The sequence below is a fragment of the Lagopus leucura genome, unplaced genomic scaffold (assembly GCF_019238085.1).
Source record: "Lagopus leucura isolate 7727_CA_CO unplaced genomic scaffold, USGS_WTPT01 Super-Scaffold_1, whole genome shotgun sequence".
NCBI classification, from domain to species: Eukaryota; Metazoa; Chordata; class Aves; order Galliformes; family Phasianidae; genus Lagopus; species Lagopus leucura.
This window is the reverse complement of record NW_024962250.1, coordinates 5,700,230-5,717,986: the sequence shown is the minus strand read 5'-3', so window position 1 is coordinate 5,717,986 and position 17,757 is coordinate 5,700,230. Positions and strand designations below refer to the sequence as shown.

The window sequence follows — 17,757 nt, the reverse complement described above, 5'->3', positions numbered from 1 at the left end:
ATAGCATATTCACAGAGTCAGCAGGATCAAACAGAAAAAATGTCAAAAGTGATGCTTCAATGCCTCATAATCTTCCACTGTTTTTAAGTGGGCAGTTAGTCACCAAAACATATCACAAATTAGAAAAAGTAAACACTGATATTTAACCTTCTATTGTAAGAAAAACAACTGTTATTTGTACTGTTCAAAGCTTAGGGAAACGTACTATCGTCCATTGAATCAAGACAGTTAAAAGCAGAATAGTCAAGCACTCTGCTGCAGGCAACCTCATAAACAATACGATGCTCATTGACAAATGTGTGGATTTCTGCATGTACATTTTCACTAAATTCTTTATTCCTTGATGTTACAGTCTTCTAGAGGAGAGAGCCTCACTCAAATTTTAGTGAAAATATCAGCTTTGAGTGAATGACATCAAGAAAAGGTCCACGTCATCTTAGTTATCACAAACATACTTAACACAATCTTCTATTTCCCTCTCTGTATGGTGGTACTTTTAACAGTTCCTTTACATACTGTCTTCCCCTCACAGTATAGGGGGGAGAATGAGGAACACAACAGAAATTTTCTCTATTTATTCTCTTTTTGGTATAATAACCAGCTTAGCCAAACTCTCTTGTTTATTTCATAATTATAGCATCTGTATATTCATTGATGATACAATTACTATAGTAATGTTTTTCACCTAACATACATTTTCAATCTCCAAAGTTAAACAAAATGTCATTTTCGAATTTTTCAAATTGAAAGCAAAAAATATTCTGCTAGTGGGAGATGGCACTGTAAAATCACAAACTTCCTGAAATAGGTACGTTTTAAAGAGTGAAAAAAAATGAAATACTACTCTTCTAATTGTTTGCTTGCTTTATCACACATAAAACACATTATTACACTATATACAGTACTATTGAAGCCCTTGTGTAATAACTTAAAGAACAGACTTCTTTTACATGTTCTTTTCAATGGCTTGATGATGAACATCTCTGAAAAGACTGTCTTTTGGTTAAACATAAGCTCCTAGTTTTTTTTAAGTATTGCTCAGACTACAAGGAACAAACTAAATGTAGCCTCATTAAATCAAATTTATGATAATATCATCCAAATGAAGCTGCAGTCATCACTATTCACAATCATTCATCTAAATGACTTCCCAAGGAGATGTCCCAAAATTATATAGCTGTCACAGTTAAACATGTCCAGGCAAGAATGCCATACGGTACTATGATTATTCAGCAAGAAAAAATTTTACTAGGATGCTCCACATCAAGTTTCTGGTTTCTGGAATTAGGGAGACTGTTGCTTTTTTTAAATTATTTTTATGTACAGTCATATAATTAGTGGAGGTGCATATCTGCAGTTTCAGACCATGGGCTGTTTTACATTCCATACTAAGCACTACACTCTTCAAAATCCTGAAATCCACACAGGTATTTTTAAACATAATTACTGCAAAACACATTAACTTGCATTCAAAATACAGTCTTAGACATTTCAGTTTGGGATCATCAATCCCTACAGAATAGGCATTTTAACCTTCATAACGACTCAAAAACCTTATGCCCAGCATTGAGAATAGGCATGCAGGATAGGAGTTTGCACCTTAAGGTTTTTTGGTTTTTTAAGGCACAGAAACAAGGATAAAAATCTGAGAGAGATAGATGACACATATTTGAATGTTCCATTTAGAAGTCTATTGCTTCTCATAGATCTGATACACTTCTGCCCAGTTACAATTAGAACTGTAACCATCAATTTCTTATTAAACTCTCTTGCTTGAAATACTGTTCTTCTGCACACACAAAATTGTTTTTGACATAAGTTTTCTTATTTCTGTTGTATGAATTCCATTAATATATAAGCATTCACTTCAAACTATAGTGCAATTATTTCATTACAAAGATATAGCTAAGTGCTCTACCAAAAGAATTCTTAATGTTTCCCTTCATTTAAAAAGCATTCTCTTTTTACCTGTAAGTAAGTTATTCTCCTCTGCACCAGATCTGTTAGATCTTTGGCCTCTTTTTCTCGCCAATCTCCTGCTCCATCTGTTTGACTGAGGTAGTACAAGTCTGTCATTATTGACCTATAAACAACAATGGAAAACAATTGTAACATTACAACACAAGAGTATTAAATGAAATACAAGAAAAATGAAAGTTACATCAGTTATTGCCGCAAAAAGTTTCTTCATCCAACCCCAGAATTCAAACAGCAATCAAGAAAGACACTGTTCTCCATTTAACATATGTTCCATAACCATAAATAATTATAGTGTTACACAGGAGATGGGCTATAAATGAAAAAACATCCTGAATAATTCTCATGGACACTAGAGATGATGCTCTTTGAACATAGTGGAACCCACAGAAAGTAAATACTGTCATGTGACCACAAAACCTAACCTTATGATCTCATGAAAGAGGTATCGGAACAAGCCCAGAATCTTTTATGTATACATATATTTACTCCTATAAAACTGTGAAGTAAACCAGGGACCAAAAAATTCACAGGTGTTATAACACAAATCATGATACAACTGTCACAGTTAAACATGTCCCAGCATTTAACCACTTGAAGTTATAGATACTTCCTTTGATTTTCTTGCTGGAAAACATGCATTCTTCAGTTTACAGCTGCTGTGTTCATTTGAGCATGAGAGACCATCACTTTGGCTTAATAATACAGACTTATAAAAGATATGGACAAATACCCATGACCAGGGTTAGTCTCCATACTGGGAGCTAATAGACCAGTGATCAGGCCCAAGATAGGAAAACACAGACAAAAGATGAATCTGAACAGGACTATTAGAGGATACTGTAGGGGCTAAGACGACAAAGATTTCAGATACTGGAGTTGCAGATATTTATTAAGTCACACTTGTTTTTTCATTGTATTTCTAACTAACAGCATAAATGGGTTGTTGCTATTTTTGCTTTCTAACACAAATTCAAATCTCGGAGGTGCTCTAAAAGTATTTTGCTCCTAGAAAATAGAATGTGTAAAGAATCAAAGAATCTGGATCGATGTTTCATCTGTCTCAAAAAAAATCAAAAAATAGATTAAAACATTTTAAAGCTAGATATTTATCCTAGTCACATGACAAAAATCACATGTATCAGCATGTTAGAGACTGTAGTTCAATAAAAACTCAGAGGACAAAAAAATATATATATTAGTCACCAAATTGAAAGGATGCCAAATACTATTCATCAAATGGTCAGCTACCACAAAAGCCGTAACAGCTCAAGGAGAAGAGAAGGAATAAAACATGGGTAACAAAACTACTTTGCAAACAACAGAATGCTAACATAGGATACAATCACAACAACTAGTAGTTTAACCTGTTCTTTTACATTAACTCCATATCAAACAGCCTTTCCACTGTTAAATGAAGCTGATCTCAAAGACTGTCTTCCCTCTAGCAACTATAATATACTTGCAACAGACTATATTGTTCCTTCAGTAGAAGTAGTGATGCAGTACTGGACTAAGACATCTGCCAAGACCAGCACCCTCGCAGAGTAAATCTTCACAATCCAAGGACACAACTAAGAAATAATGATTAGACATCAGACAGTAGAAGCACTATTGTGTTAGTAATAGTCCATTTGCATTAAGGTCAGCAAGGAACTCCAATACTACTTAGCTTGAGTCACATAAACTGTCTTGAAGTCTATCATCTCTACAGAAACAAGTCTTACATATTACACAAGATCTTGTTCATAAGGAAAATAGCTACTTTGCTTCAACAGCTATCTTGTCACTTCAACATTTCTTACCCATACGTCATCTTCCCCCGTAACAAAGAAATTAAATACTGCTGTAAGTACTTAAAATTAACAATAATATTTTTCTCATATTATAATTTAGATTAGAAATGTTCAAGTCTGTGTGTACATATAATGCCAACTTAACATAAGAAATTTCATTTAGTTAAGATACATAGGCAACCATTCTTCATTACTTCAGTCAACAAAAGGACACTCAGCAACTTCTTAAATTCCAAAATAAATCAACAAGTCCACACATACTTCCAAAAGAGAAAAACATGTCAACAACCAAAACACCCCAAATCCTGTGATTCTCAGAGTGAATGACAGCATTTTATTGGCTCATTCTAAAGTTATGCTTATTTTCAGGGAAGAGGTCAGACTGCATGTAGGGAAGAACAGTCTAGGTGGCTACTGCATATCCTAAGGGAAAAGAAAATCCCAGAGACAGCAGTGCCTCACAGGCCAAAGGCTGCACATGGGAAGGCTAGGAGTCATCTTGTAGCTTACTGAGAAAGACTGACATGACAATGAAAGAAGCAGACCTTAAAGGTGAAAGAACAAACGTACTATGGACTAGAGGCAACAAAAAAGAGCATCCTGCAACACAAGATCTTTACAGTACCCGAAGTCAACATTGCAAATACAGAGTACACAGGCTGAATACAGCCAAACATTTTTGAATGTCTTCTCTTACGTTGTTTCTTTTTGTTTTCATATTTTGAAATATCACTCCACACTTTCTTAAAAAACAAAACTAGCCACTAATTTCTCAGTTTTCAATTTTTGCCTAAAAACTTCAGTCTTCTTTCAAGACCTCACCATATAAAATGCCTGCACAGATTTGCTTCTAAGACTCAACAGGCATCATGACATTTTGCTTTTGAAAAATAATTTAAGACTACTTCTACAATAAATTTCATTTTTTTAAGAAGAAGCACAAATGTTATTGATTGTATCTTACAAACTTCTTCCAGTACTACAATGCTTTTGGACTTTCAAGTTGAGTAATGCACCTGACATGCTATAGGGAAGGATGCTATCCAGAAGGACCTGGACAGGCTTGAGAGGCGGGCCTATGTAATCTCACTAAGCTCACTCAGACCAAGTGCAACATCCTACATCTTAGCTGGTGCAATCTCAAGCACAGATACTGATTGGGCAAGTAATGGCTTGAGAGCAGACTGCAGAAGGATTTGGGAGTGCTGCTTACAGGAGATCCAACATGAGCTCGCAACATGCACTTACAGCCCAGAAAGCCAATCATATAATCAGTTGCATCAAGACAAGAGTAACCAACAGGTTGAGGGAGGTGATTCTGCTCTTCTACTCTGCTCTCAAGAGACCCCATCTGGAGTACTGTGTCCAGCTCTGGAGACCCCAAGAAGAGAAGGACATGGAGTAGTTGGAGCAGGTCCAGAGAAGGGCCACGAAGATGATCAGAGGGCTGAAGCACCTCCCCTATGAGGACAGGTTGAGAGAGCTTGGGTTCTTCAGCTTGGAGAAGAGCTGTATAGCAGACTTCCAATACCTGAAGGGGGCCTACAGAAAAGCTGGGGAGGAACTTTTTATAAGCACATGTAGTGACAGGATGAAGGGAACAGGAACAGGGTAGATTTAGACTAGATATCAGAAGAAATTCTTTACTGTGAGGATGGTGAGACAGTGGAACAGGTTGCCCAGTCAGGTTGCGGATGCCCCCTCCCTGGAAGCATTAAAGACCAGGCTGGATGGGCTTCGAGCAACCTGGTCAGAGGAAGGTGTCCCTACCCATAGCAGGGGGCTGGAACCAGGTGATCTTAAAGATCCCTTCCAACCCAAACCATTCTGTGATTCCATAGGAGGATTCATCTAATAAATTTCAGAGGTCTACAATGCACATTTTCAATATTTAGCGTAAGAAGTATGTGCTTCTTCACATCCTTAAGTAAAGACAGAAATGAAGATAAGGCTGTCAGACAAAAATACAGGTAACTTGCACATTGGTTTAACGAACTAGCAGTCATTGGTGTTGGAAAGAAAGGACTAAGAAAACAACTCATGCTGGGAGGCAGGGTGTATGGTAACTGTCAAGTCGTAGCCTGAATCACTCACTGATTGAGCACTGGGGAAACAACCCAGTTAGCTCTAGGAGCTCAGATGAAGGCAATTCCTGAATGACCAGAAGGGGTGGAGCCTGGCTGCACCCCTCTTAGACCCCATTTAAGGGCTGACTGCCACTAGGGAAGGATTCATGGTTGAAGATCCATCCCTCCCTTGTGGTGTCTTTCCTGCAAGCCCAGATCTTCAGAGATGGGTGAGCATCTTTCCTTTCTCTTTTAACACCATTTCATCAGTGCTAGTCCCTTTGCTGTTATGCTCCTCTATTGTGTTTCCACCACGTCAATCTTTCTAACTGTAATGGAGGGACATAAAAGTATTCTGCCATCAAATCACACCACGATTCAAGATTCAACTGTCGTCACAGCCTAAAGTCAGCTAAGGTATATAAACACAGCAGTAGCATGTACAGAAGTTATTTGGTCTCTATGACAGATCTCAGTAAGTCTGACATTATACTATTTGCTCCAGTTTTGGCACACAGTTTAAAAGGTATGTCAGAGTCAATGGCTTGAAGTCTAAGAAGTCAAAAAGAAAATAACTCTGGAAGAAAATAAATATTTCTGAGTTAACTACTGAAACAAACTGCCTAAGGAATTAGTAGCTTATTTGTTTGTTGACTGTTTAACTGAAGACCTGAGATCTTTCAGAAAATTATGCTTTAACCAAGCGCTTCTTTTACTTCAAACATACATTATTGCACTCAGCAGAGAAATAACTGGATGAAACGTAATGATCTATTTTATATAGATAATAACTCCAGATAATTGAATGGTCCCTTCTCACTTTAAGCACCATCAATCTGTGACATTTTAGTGTTTGAAAGATTAAATTACAAAATTAAATCAACTGAAGTCTTTGCCCAGACTAATAATCAAAAGCATTATTTTTAAACTATTGGTTTTAAATATTATTTTACATGACTTCCAAAAGTTTCTTACCAGGTTTTCCTTCTACTACAGTAATATTTTCAAAGGCTCATGCTTTACTACTGATGTTCAAACATGCAGGTTTCTCAGCTTTTTGGGGAGAGATACTTGCTTAAGGTAGTATATTTAATTAACTCCAAAATTTTCTTCTGACTGTTTACTAACAAGACAGAAATTGCCACTGTAATCCTGTTGGGAAGATAACATTTTAAATATAATAGGTTTACAGAGGTTTCACTGAATTTGTAACACTTACGAATTAATTTTGTTGAGGATGAACAAAACTCATAGCAAATTTTAGTATACTACAAATAGTATTTCAACAATATAGAGGCCAGAATATCAACAACATAATAATGAAAACTTTAATAAAGGTAATTTCTAATATATTCTCCATTAAGCTTTTAAGGTGGGGGGAAAATTGACCTCAGAATGATAATTAATCCTGAAATAATGATCTTACACAATTTTAAATTAATTACAATTATGTAATGATCAAATGAGCAATGTAATTTATGACACCGTGATTTGGATTTCTGATGAAAATAGCAGTGGTAACATACAGAGGTTTCAGTTGTTACAGAGTAGTGCTTACACAGAGTTATGGACTTTTCTACTCCTTGTGATACCCTGACAATGGGAAAGCTGGGGATACACAAGGAGCTGGGAGGGGACACAACTAGGACTTCTGACTCAGACTCAAAGACATTCCATATCATATGGAGTCAGCAATGAAAGCTGGGGTGAAGAAGGAGGTGGGATGTTCAGAGTGATGAGGTTTGTCTTTCCAACAAACTGCTGCATGTGCCACACCCGATTTTCCTGCAAGTGTCTGAACATCAGAGAGGAAGTAGTGAATTAATTCCTTGCTTCACTTGCTTGCACTCACAGCTTTTGCTTTACCTGGAAAACTTTTATCCTGCAAGTTCTCACACTTTTATCTTTCCAATTCTCTACATTCCACCTTGGCAGAATGAGCAAGAGGCTGTACGGTGCTGAGATACCTGCCTGCTGGGGTTAAATCAAAACAGCATACATGCACATGCATAGATGCAAGTGAAAAGCAACAATTGGCACCTGAGGCCCAGGTCTTTCAGTTAAAAACTGAAGCTAAAGAGCCACACTGTAAGCTGTAGTAACATAAACTGAATATATAATTTACACCCCCCACTAAATTATAATTTTGTTCTCATGCATCAGACATGCTATTTTAGCCCAAATATCAGAAACTTATCCAAATAAATTTTTAAACAGTACATCAGTATTTTATTTAAATCAATCCATAGTCCTTCCACTATAAATGCAAAAGCAGCTAATAAAAATACCTTTCCTGATGCCCCAAATCAGACAGAAATTCATCTATGCGCCTCTGCAGTTCACTTCCTTCTAAATTTTTTAACTTCTTTAATTCACTCTGGAGGAAAAACCAAAGTTCTTTAGCCCCATTTTCAATCCTTCTTCTTAGTATTTCATGGTCTTTTCCAAGGCCTCCTATTAAAATCAGAGAGGAAAAAAAAGAAAAAAAAACACATCAGCAATTGTTAGAAAACTAAAACATTTGTGACATGGAATACCAAAAAAAAATTTCAGAAGTAAAAGAGAACTTATCTACTAACCATCTCCTGTCTGCTTCTTATAGTTTTCTATCTGCTCTTTGGCCTTTAAAAGTTGCTCCTCTAAAGCATGTACTTTTCCTGCAGCTGGTCCCTGATCAATGGGTCCATCTGGTATCCTAGGACATACAAAATAAAGAAATATGATTTATAAACAACTTACATTTACTAAATTTTGTGTGATAATTCATCTCTCCTCTGACTTTTGTTTCATGTTAGTTTACTGTTCTTGGCTTTTATTTTTCTCTTTAACTAGAAAAAATCAAATATATAAACATAAAGATATTGAAACCTCAAAGACATAAAATAGAACAATGCATAGCATAGCTGCAGCACATAGATTCAACCTTGCATTACACTATGCTGTTTACAAGACTTTCCTTCAGATACAATATCAACCCAAGGTCCTTCTTAGGAAATCAGTATTTGCAGCAGCTTAACTCCTTTTCTGATAGGAATAACCAAAGCCATTTATTGGACTGACAGGCACACAAGCAAAGGCTAATTCAGGGATGTGCCTTTAGAAGATTCAAGTTCTGACTACATTTTATTTTTTACGAAAAGTACATTCAGCTCTTGAATGCTGGCTACGTATTTCTAGAGAGCCAGGACTCCCCCATAGCAATTCCACTTTTGAATTAATTGTCCTACATATATAAATATGATTTCAATGTGTTTGTCTTTTGTTTTTTTTAAAGACTCAGCACAAGATCCTAGCTTCTTAAATGCACTATTATGAAAATTTTTCATGACTGCACTTATCTCAGTGACTGGTGACCTAAAGCAACACTAGCAAACGCAACATCCATTTGTGAAATCTCTGGTGTGTAAGCGCAAGAGAAATATGGAAATACAGATCCTGAAACCTGTGAGTCAACCTATCAGCCCTTAGAGTATTACAGAGGTTTGCTTATCATCTCAAATTGAATCAACAAATTAACAAACTGAAACTGTTGAAGAATAGAAGTTAGATGATATCATCTATGTGCTTCATGAATTAAAAATTGAGGGAAAATAAAAACCCTTTTTAACTACGCAGAAATGAAACTTCTGGTGAATCTGAGCATTAAAAATTACTCCATTTTTTACAAAACTTCTGTAAAAGATGGCCCTGAATAGGTAAAGAAGAAAGAAAATCCCTAAAATAATAAAGAATACAACCTTGGAGAACACAAAGATGATTCCTCATTATCACCAAACAGTATGTGATCATAATGAGATATTCTCTCCACACATACATACATAGTTTCAAGACAATGAAAGATCTTCTGCCAGACCAATGATGCCTCTTGCACAGAGAAAACGGAGGCTAGAAGGATTTATCATCACCCTAGAACTGAAATTATATCTCAGTAGAATCTTCAGAAGGTTGTCATTAACCTCAATGTCTCTCAGATCTGGATAATGAAATAGTAACATAAATTTAGGAGATGATAGAGTCCATTTGCAACTAAACATTTGAAAGGTGTAAATACTCAATATGCATTTGAGAAAAGTGTATTACATAAAGCACTACATTAAGACCCGACCCTCCTTTTTTAATTTCACCTGAGGGAAGAAAAAGGTAGAAGGTTATGTGGCATGATTGAAATGTAGTAAAAAATTCTAGTCTTAAAACTCCATATTAGAAGCAATTTAGGGATAATTAAATTAGCGTGAGATATTTTATCTGCCTATTAAAATTCTTGCCATTCATTCCACCATGGTAAATAGAAAGGAGTGATCAATAACTGCTCATTTGTTTTGTTGCATGCTGAGAGAGCGAACGTAACAAAACCATAGAAAATATTCTAAGCTTAAATGTACTCACAAAACATCCTCCTCCTGTATAAATAAGCAAAGACCACATATTCGTGAATTTGATTCTCTGACAAATGCATAGTACAACACTGTACCAACACATGGCATTACCATGTGCAAACCAACATTAAAAAAAACTACACTGAAATGAATTTCAGCTCCTACAGCAGGTTTTATAACCACAAGATTGAAACGTGCTTGTAATCCATCTGTTTGGTATCACAGTTTAGACTGTGACAGGAGAACTCACCACAGAATTACTGTAAGTTTTCAAGGAAAAATAGAGCAGCTTATTTTGTACAAGTCACATTCCATAAGAGTAGAACTTGTGAAGTAAGGTATGTGATATAAATGTGTTATCGATGGAAATCTTCAGACAGCCTACAAACCCTCCAAACATAAATTCAGTCTGCTAAGGTAGCAATTAAATCCTACAGAAGGATGGATAATATGAATGAAGCACAATAACTGTTATCATCTGATACAACCAAGACTTTAAAAAGAGGAGCACGTGCCATTTAAAACTCAACTTGCTCTGACACAGTGCAAGGAAAATGTTTACACGCAAGATAAAAAGAGCAAGGATGGAGGTAGGAAGGGATTATCCTAAACTACTACTTTGGATTTTTAAAAATTACACCACTTTAGGATAACGAAGATAACTTTTTTTCCTTAATCTGTTACTTTGTTAGACTGGGAACTACTGTCCTCCTCCTATCTTAGAATTAAGGAAAAGTTTCTCCTCAGTAATTAGCACGGCTTTCTTGTTAATGCCTTCTACAAGTACATCCTTGAGTTGAAGATAAGGTAATATTTGAGGGAAAAGTGTTTGCAATCTTTAACTACTTTCACAGTATTTATTCAGATAGCTTCAGATGCAGACAACCCTATGAATAACACATACTTACAGATAAGATTTCTCATTGAGAAAAGTTATATGTAGGTTTCCATATCGAAGTGAGCCCTGACAACTGACTTGCTCCTTAAAATTTAAGAAGTGAATTTAAAACAAGTTTATCTGAATGATGATCATTCATGTCAACTATCATGAAAATGTCAGTAAGCATCTAGCACATAACCTTCATTTATTGCTATAACACTGTAAATTAAGTTATAAATACAAAATAAATAGATTTATAACCCATTCACACAGTCAGCCATGATAATACATCAAACAGTAGTTTTATTTTAAGCATTTGCCTCAGTACTTACAAGTTGTTATATCCACATGCTGTTCCCTACCAGTTTAACATAAATATCACTCTTTTACATAATGAACTCATAAATATATTACTGTAGAACTTTAAACATCACGAAGATTAGGTTATACAGAAAAGCAGTTTCTGCTTCGTAACTTGTTTAATAAATCCAGCTGCACTCTAAGAAAAAAAAGGAATTAAGTGTAACCCCCATCAGACATATCACTGAGGCCATTTTTTAAATTCTTGTAATATAGATGGATGGTAAATTAACCATCTGTAACCTGAATCTCCAAAAGCAGAAAGAACTAAAAAATGTAACGGAGCAACATTCAATTAACTGCCAAATTGTTAAAATATTATAAACAAATTTTAACCAGAAATTGTAAATACATGCTAACATTGTCCAATTTCCAATCAATGTATTTAAAAGTTTACAATAATTAGTCAGCAAAAGGAAAACTGTTAGATGTCAAAAGCTCACACAAATACTGTAAGGATAGGCAGCAGCAGATACAGTTGCTTTTAATCAGTTTCAGATCACTTCAGAAAGTCAGCGATCACGATTTGGTCATAAAGAAAGAGTAGTTTACCCCTTTCTGAGGATCACAGCTTACTGGAAGCTCCCTCACGAGAGAATCTCCAAGTAGAGATCCTTCTGTGTCAGCTGCCAGTCCTAAAATGAGGTAAGGGAGCTGAATTGTTTGCACTTGTGCTCCCAGGGCTGGTGATGCCTCATCACCAGGTGCTCCATCAGAGGCTCAGGCCATGACTTAACAGTTCCCATACAAATATTTTCTCATTCTTTCATTTCCCCTTTCTGAGTGCTTTGTATAGTGCTGGAAGGTTCACAAATAACTTAATCTACATTAGGATTGTCTTTTCTTTATTGATTATTAGCGAGTACAAACAAACAGAAGGAATTTGTTACTTCACACTTCTAAGATAAAACCGCCCTAGTAAATAAAACTGGAAGAAAATACTAAAGGTTACCTCCAGTGAGAATTCCTAGCCAATTTAAAGCAGCAGTGCTGATTTACACCCACTGAAGATGTGCCCCTTTCCTTAATTCATTATTGAAAAAAAAACACCAATAAAGAGCAGAAATTCACAGCATATACCTGAATGATTTTCCTCCTCACACCTTGGCCCTGTGAGATCATCTCAGCCTCGAATTTGCATCATTTAAATGCATCTAATAGAAAATAATATTTTTAATAATATTTTAAAATAATATTTTAAATTGCATCAAAAATATTTTTGCATCCAATTCCCTTTCAGCCCTTATTAGGTTCTGCAGGCTTTCGGCATCCAAAAACTGCTCAGAAAAATGGAGAGAAGTATTCTAATAATTAAATTTGCATATAATCAATTGATACCGGGGTTGGATTCTGTCCACCCTCAGCTCCAACTGCATTAAAGCACTTATAGTGCTCTTCCAAAATGAAAGTACTATCTCTTTGCTCCGAAGCTATACTCAGAAATACGAAAATAATATCTAGAATAACTGGTTCTTAGTTTTATTTGTTTGATTACATTTTGCCCTTTTTCACTCCTGCTCCACTTTGTAACACTTGGTCCTGTTCAAATAAGAAATAGGTTATTGTATTTATTAAAACAATTGCAGGTTCTACATTATGTAATGTTTAGTATACTTTAGGGAATAAATACATATTGTTAAATATAAATGAACTGTGACATATTAGTAAAACGAACACAATATGACCACATTTAACAAGATTATCTGTTTTCCTGAAGAGAATTCTGAAAATGATGGTTCCTATAATGTCATGCATATATGCCAGGAAAGGGTAACACTAACAACAAAAGACAGAACTGCGAACATCTTCTCAGCAACTTACAAAGGAGTACATGAGTACTCTGAACCATTAATACACTTTTAAATGAAGTCTAGGGTACAGATGATGGCATACAAACACCTTTTCCAGCTTCCATTCACAAAAATCAGAAATTGTAAAAGTAACCACTTTAAGCTCCCCTCCTCCTGAAGGCCTTATGTCATTTATATGCAACAATGACAGCTTTCAGCAATCATATCGTAAATGTACTAGTAAATTCAAACTTCAGGCAAAATTGCAATGCAGGCTAACAATGAAAAATTATGCAATACTGTGATTTATTCCACATTCTAGCATATTTTGCACAAGTAATAACAAAAATTGTACTGAAGATTTCTCTTCTTGTTGCAAGACCTATGACATCTACAACGTGTTCTTAAAAAGCTCTTTCAATTCTACTGGAAATGGAACAGTAAAATGTATAAAAGAATTTCATGTTATTTCTATTTTGTACAGATGAAATGTAGGCTACTTCTAAAATAAGCCCAGATTTGCTCATACCAATATTGTTTATAAATATGTAAGGATTGTGGTAATTCTCCAAAACTCTTTATACAACGATAATCACGCACATAATTTCTAAAGCTCAGGCAATACAAAACACCTTTAATTTCATTTCTCTTTGGCAATACTAGTATAGATCTGTGCCTATTTATAGCCAACAAGTAAAGTTTTCACATGGGATCATAGTGACAACAGAAAAAGCTAGTCATTTCTCACTTAAGGTTTTCCTAATTCTCTGTAAAAAGGAAATGATACCTGAAGTCATCAGAAGTGCAATACCAAAGTGCACTACATTCATAAAGGAAAACTTTAAATTCAGGCAATTTTCAAAAATATAAGACAGTTCCAAGTCACACCATTGCATGGTCAAGGTACTTTTTTTTTTTTTTTTTAAAGTATCTCACATAAACTCACAAAAAAATGTTATAAAAATATGAACCATTCCCAAACAATATGTGCAATAAAATACAGACATAAAAATGGTGAGAACATGATGTGAAATCAAACACAAATATTTTAGAAAAAACAAAACAAAACAAAACAAAGACTTCTCATTGCCCTAAACCCTAATTCTACTCCCCACCCATTCCACACACCCTACAGAGAAGAAAACCAACCACAGGTTAAACATGTTTTTGTGTTTTAAGTATCATAAAGCAAAAAAGGGCCAAACAAAGCTTTGTCATGGATATGACAATTAACAGCTTTCGTGTGCTTGGTTTTGCATATGCTTAAGCTGCTCATAGGGTCTTTTTTCTTGGTTGTGGGGATGGGAGGCTGATACATCAATTGGTAGCAATACAGCATTGGAAAGATCACTTCTTGTTGCCATATACTTGGCTTCGTGGACAATTAAATGTAACTAAGCACAGTCTGACTTAGTTTCAACCATCCCATATGATTGAGCTTTTTTATCAAGTGAAGATGAAGTCAAAGAAACCACAGGAACCCATTTTGATGAGATATACTGGGCAATCAAAACGTACTGGTTTTAAACATATTTTACTATATAACTAAGGATTCCAAGCAATTAAAGATACCATACATATCAGATACCAGTTTTCTCTAATTTCAGAAATCGGTTTGATGACTTCTAGCTACACAGTTCTTGTAATCATATCCTCTTGCTGTTCCTTTCCTCCTTGCCAAGCTATCTGATATTAATGGCAGAGCTGAATACTATGGTAGTTTTCTGCCATTCACAAAGCTTCTTTGCCCACTGAGATAAGTTAACTTGAGGCATCTTCTCCACCCACAAATTTTATCTAATTGTCAAAATATGTTTACTAGTGAAGTTAATCAGATGTTTATTACTGCAATTTTCCAGCTAGGCACTCCTGTTATGTTTAAATTCCCAATGACCTTAAGTTGGAATTAATATTGAAACATGTTTAAATTTGTGAGTATACTTAACCCTGTTTCATGACGCAATATATTCCACATCTAGAGCAACAGCAATCCTCTAATTTATTTTCTGAAGTTGAGGAGATTTTGTTTCTTTGATATATGTTTACAGCAGCACTAATCTCTTGCAGGATACAAACTCAAACCACTGACTGTTGGCTACTGCCTCCTGTTAAGTAGCCACGTCACTCTAAAACTGTGAACAGGCTATTTTAAAGCCAACAGTTATTTTTACCATCACTTGCTCTATCTGGTCAACATACAAATGAGATGCTGAAATCCTTTATCACACTTATGATTAATAAATGATGCGGGTTGAACAGTAAACATCTTTCAAACATATTTATGAGTTTTCTACAAAAACATTGTGGACTTTGTTCAACCAAAATAATGGAAAGCCTTTATACCGTCCTACGTCACTTCCCTCAAAGTCTACTGCTTCACCAATCTCAGACCACCTCCTTTAAAAACCTGCATCTTCCAGTCCCAGGTACATGTAAGTGTGCTGCTAATCAAATAGGCCTTTAAAGTCATTTTAGATTTTCTAGTGCAGGAATTTCAAATTCTTCTATAGTTACATAAAATCACAAGAACAAAAGGTCTCAGAAATATCTCAGTAACATATTCATATAAGTACTGATTTGAATCCAGTTATGATTCTAGTTGATCATCCAGTCTAAGTCCAGAAATTTGCAGCAATTATCTGAAGTACCGAGAAGGAATGTTCTACTCTAACATGCCTTAGACTAGAAATAAACAAATTGTTTTATTGATACAAATCAGAGTAAACTATATGTTTACTCTACATGTTACATAGACATATTTACATTTTGAAAATAAGTCAGGAACTTATTTACAAAAAAACACTGCTGTTGAATTATTTTCTAATTAGCACTTTGACCTTGCAATGGATCTTACATTATCAACCCCAGCAAAGTACAGCGTACCTCCTCAAAGCTTGCGGCATGTTAAGACTCTGTTTTTAGGCTCCAGATATCCTGCTCATCCAGGAAGAAACAAACATTTCAAAGACAGAATGTTTGCTGACAAGCTTGAATTAATTGCTGAAGGCCCTGAATTTATTGCCAGCTATCAAGAGCACTTCTGCATATGCTTTGGTGCCTGAATGTGATTGTGATGGAAAAGTAAATGAATTGAGATCACTGAGTCACTTATACATGTTTTAAATACCACTCTCCCATTCCCTAAAATTTTGTACTGAGTTTTGCCTCCACACTTGTCCCCGCAATTAAGTAAAGCTTTTAAGGTTGTGTGCAGCGATGTTCATGCAATCTAGATGCAATCTGAGTGTGGCATCACATCTACCCTAATAAGTTCTTCCTTTTACAAGTTTTTGGGAAAACAATGCAGAGATATAAGAAGAGATACCTATATCAAGAGCACTCTGTCTGAAAAGATGAAAGAAAACATTTTGAACTGTAATAGTTCCAATTCATAATGCAACAAATAATAAGGAAAAGAGAAATGATCACACAATTCTACAAGTACCATTACTGGTTTAGCAGCAAAGTAAAGAAAAAAATTAGTGATAAGCAGTTCATCTTCAACAAGTTCACACATACCTTCAACAAGGTGTACAAATTTTCACCATTTTAAAATGAAAGCTTTCAGTCACTTCACACAAATGTACAAAAGTCACTACCTTTTCTAATTGGTTCAAACATCACAACAATTGCAGCTCTTTGAAGTCAACAGTGAGGAGTCAGTCACGTACAGAACTCTGTTATAGTGGCAGCAGCACTCAGACAAATAACTTTAAATTAAAGCAAAACAACATGCACAATATTATTTAACTTCTTTAAATGTTTTGGCACATTTTCCATTAAAGCACTGGCTCAAATACTTCCACGTTTTTTAAATTTGAAGCTTAAAACAAAATTTAAATCTGATTTTTTTTTTTTTTTTAATAATTTTATCTTTAGATCCTACCTGAGAGATTCTGCCATCCGCCTTAAGTCTTCATTCTGTTGCTTTAAACGTTCAAGTTTAGCAAGTATCTTGGACAATTCGCGACTAGAATGATCTGGGTGCTCACTGTCTCGTACCAGGTGTCCACCAATATAGAAGAGTAAAGTTCCCCAAGCAAAGAGGATAAGCATAATCCAACGCCAGGAACCAGTCCATGGCCGCATTTTCAGATGCTCAGTTCACTCCAGAACTGCTTCTGTTCACAAAGCAACACACATTTTAAGTCCTTAGCCTGTACAGAAGTGGATAATTTCAGTTCCTCCACTTCACCACATTGTACTGAAGGAAAATGTTTCTCAGCGTTTGTCTCACTGCAACTCCTTAGTGAAGATCCTTATGGAGTTGAACATAGAGAGAATTAACATTGTATTGTTCTTGGATTATATTCTGTGGAAAGAATTTAAAGAAATCTGAAATTATAATTCTGATACATAACAATGTATTTGATTGCTATTAAGCTAAATGTGTTATCATTAACATTCAGTAGATGGTCAAAAACGTTATTACTTTCTGACAAGTCAGAAAAGAAAAGCACTTTTAACTTTCCACTGAGTTGAAGAACAAATCACGTAAACAATGTGCAATTC

At 35.3% G+C, this 17,757-nt stretch overlaps 1 protein-coding gene across 3 annotated transcripts in view; it reads right to left on the bottom strand.

The window, feature by feature from the left end:
* Nucleotides 1–17,551, bottom strand: part of FUT8 (fucosyltransferase 8) — a 37,217-nt gene extending 19,666 nt beyond the window's left edge. The window contains exons 1-5 of one of the 3 annotated variants that reach the window (XM_042867467.1): nucleotides 17,132–17,204; nucleotides 9,658–9,812; nucleotides 8,419–8,534; nucleotides 8,128–8,293; nucleotides 1,969–2,083 (exon numbers count right to left, since the gene is read on the bottom strand). In XM_042867467.1, coding sequence (XP_042723401.1) covers nucleotides 1,969–2,083; nucleotides 8,128–8,293; nucleotides 8,419–8,534; nucleotides 9,658–9,659 — 399 coding nt within the window. In that variant the 5' untranslated portion in view covers nucleotides 9,660–9,812; nucleotides 17,132–17,204. Of the gene's footprint in view, nucleotides 1–1,968; nucleotides 2,084–8,127; nucleotides 8,294–8,418; nucleotides 8,535–9,576; nucleotides 9,624–9,657; nucleotides 9,813–17,131 lie in introns of those variants that run through there. The other 2 variants (XM_042867462.1, XM_042867472.1) reach the window with 2 other exon arrangements.
* Nucleotides 17,552–17,757: the final 206 nt, after the last annotated feature.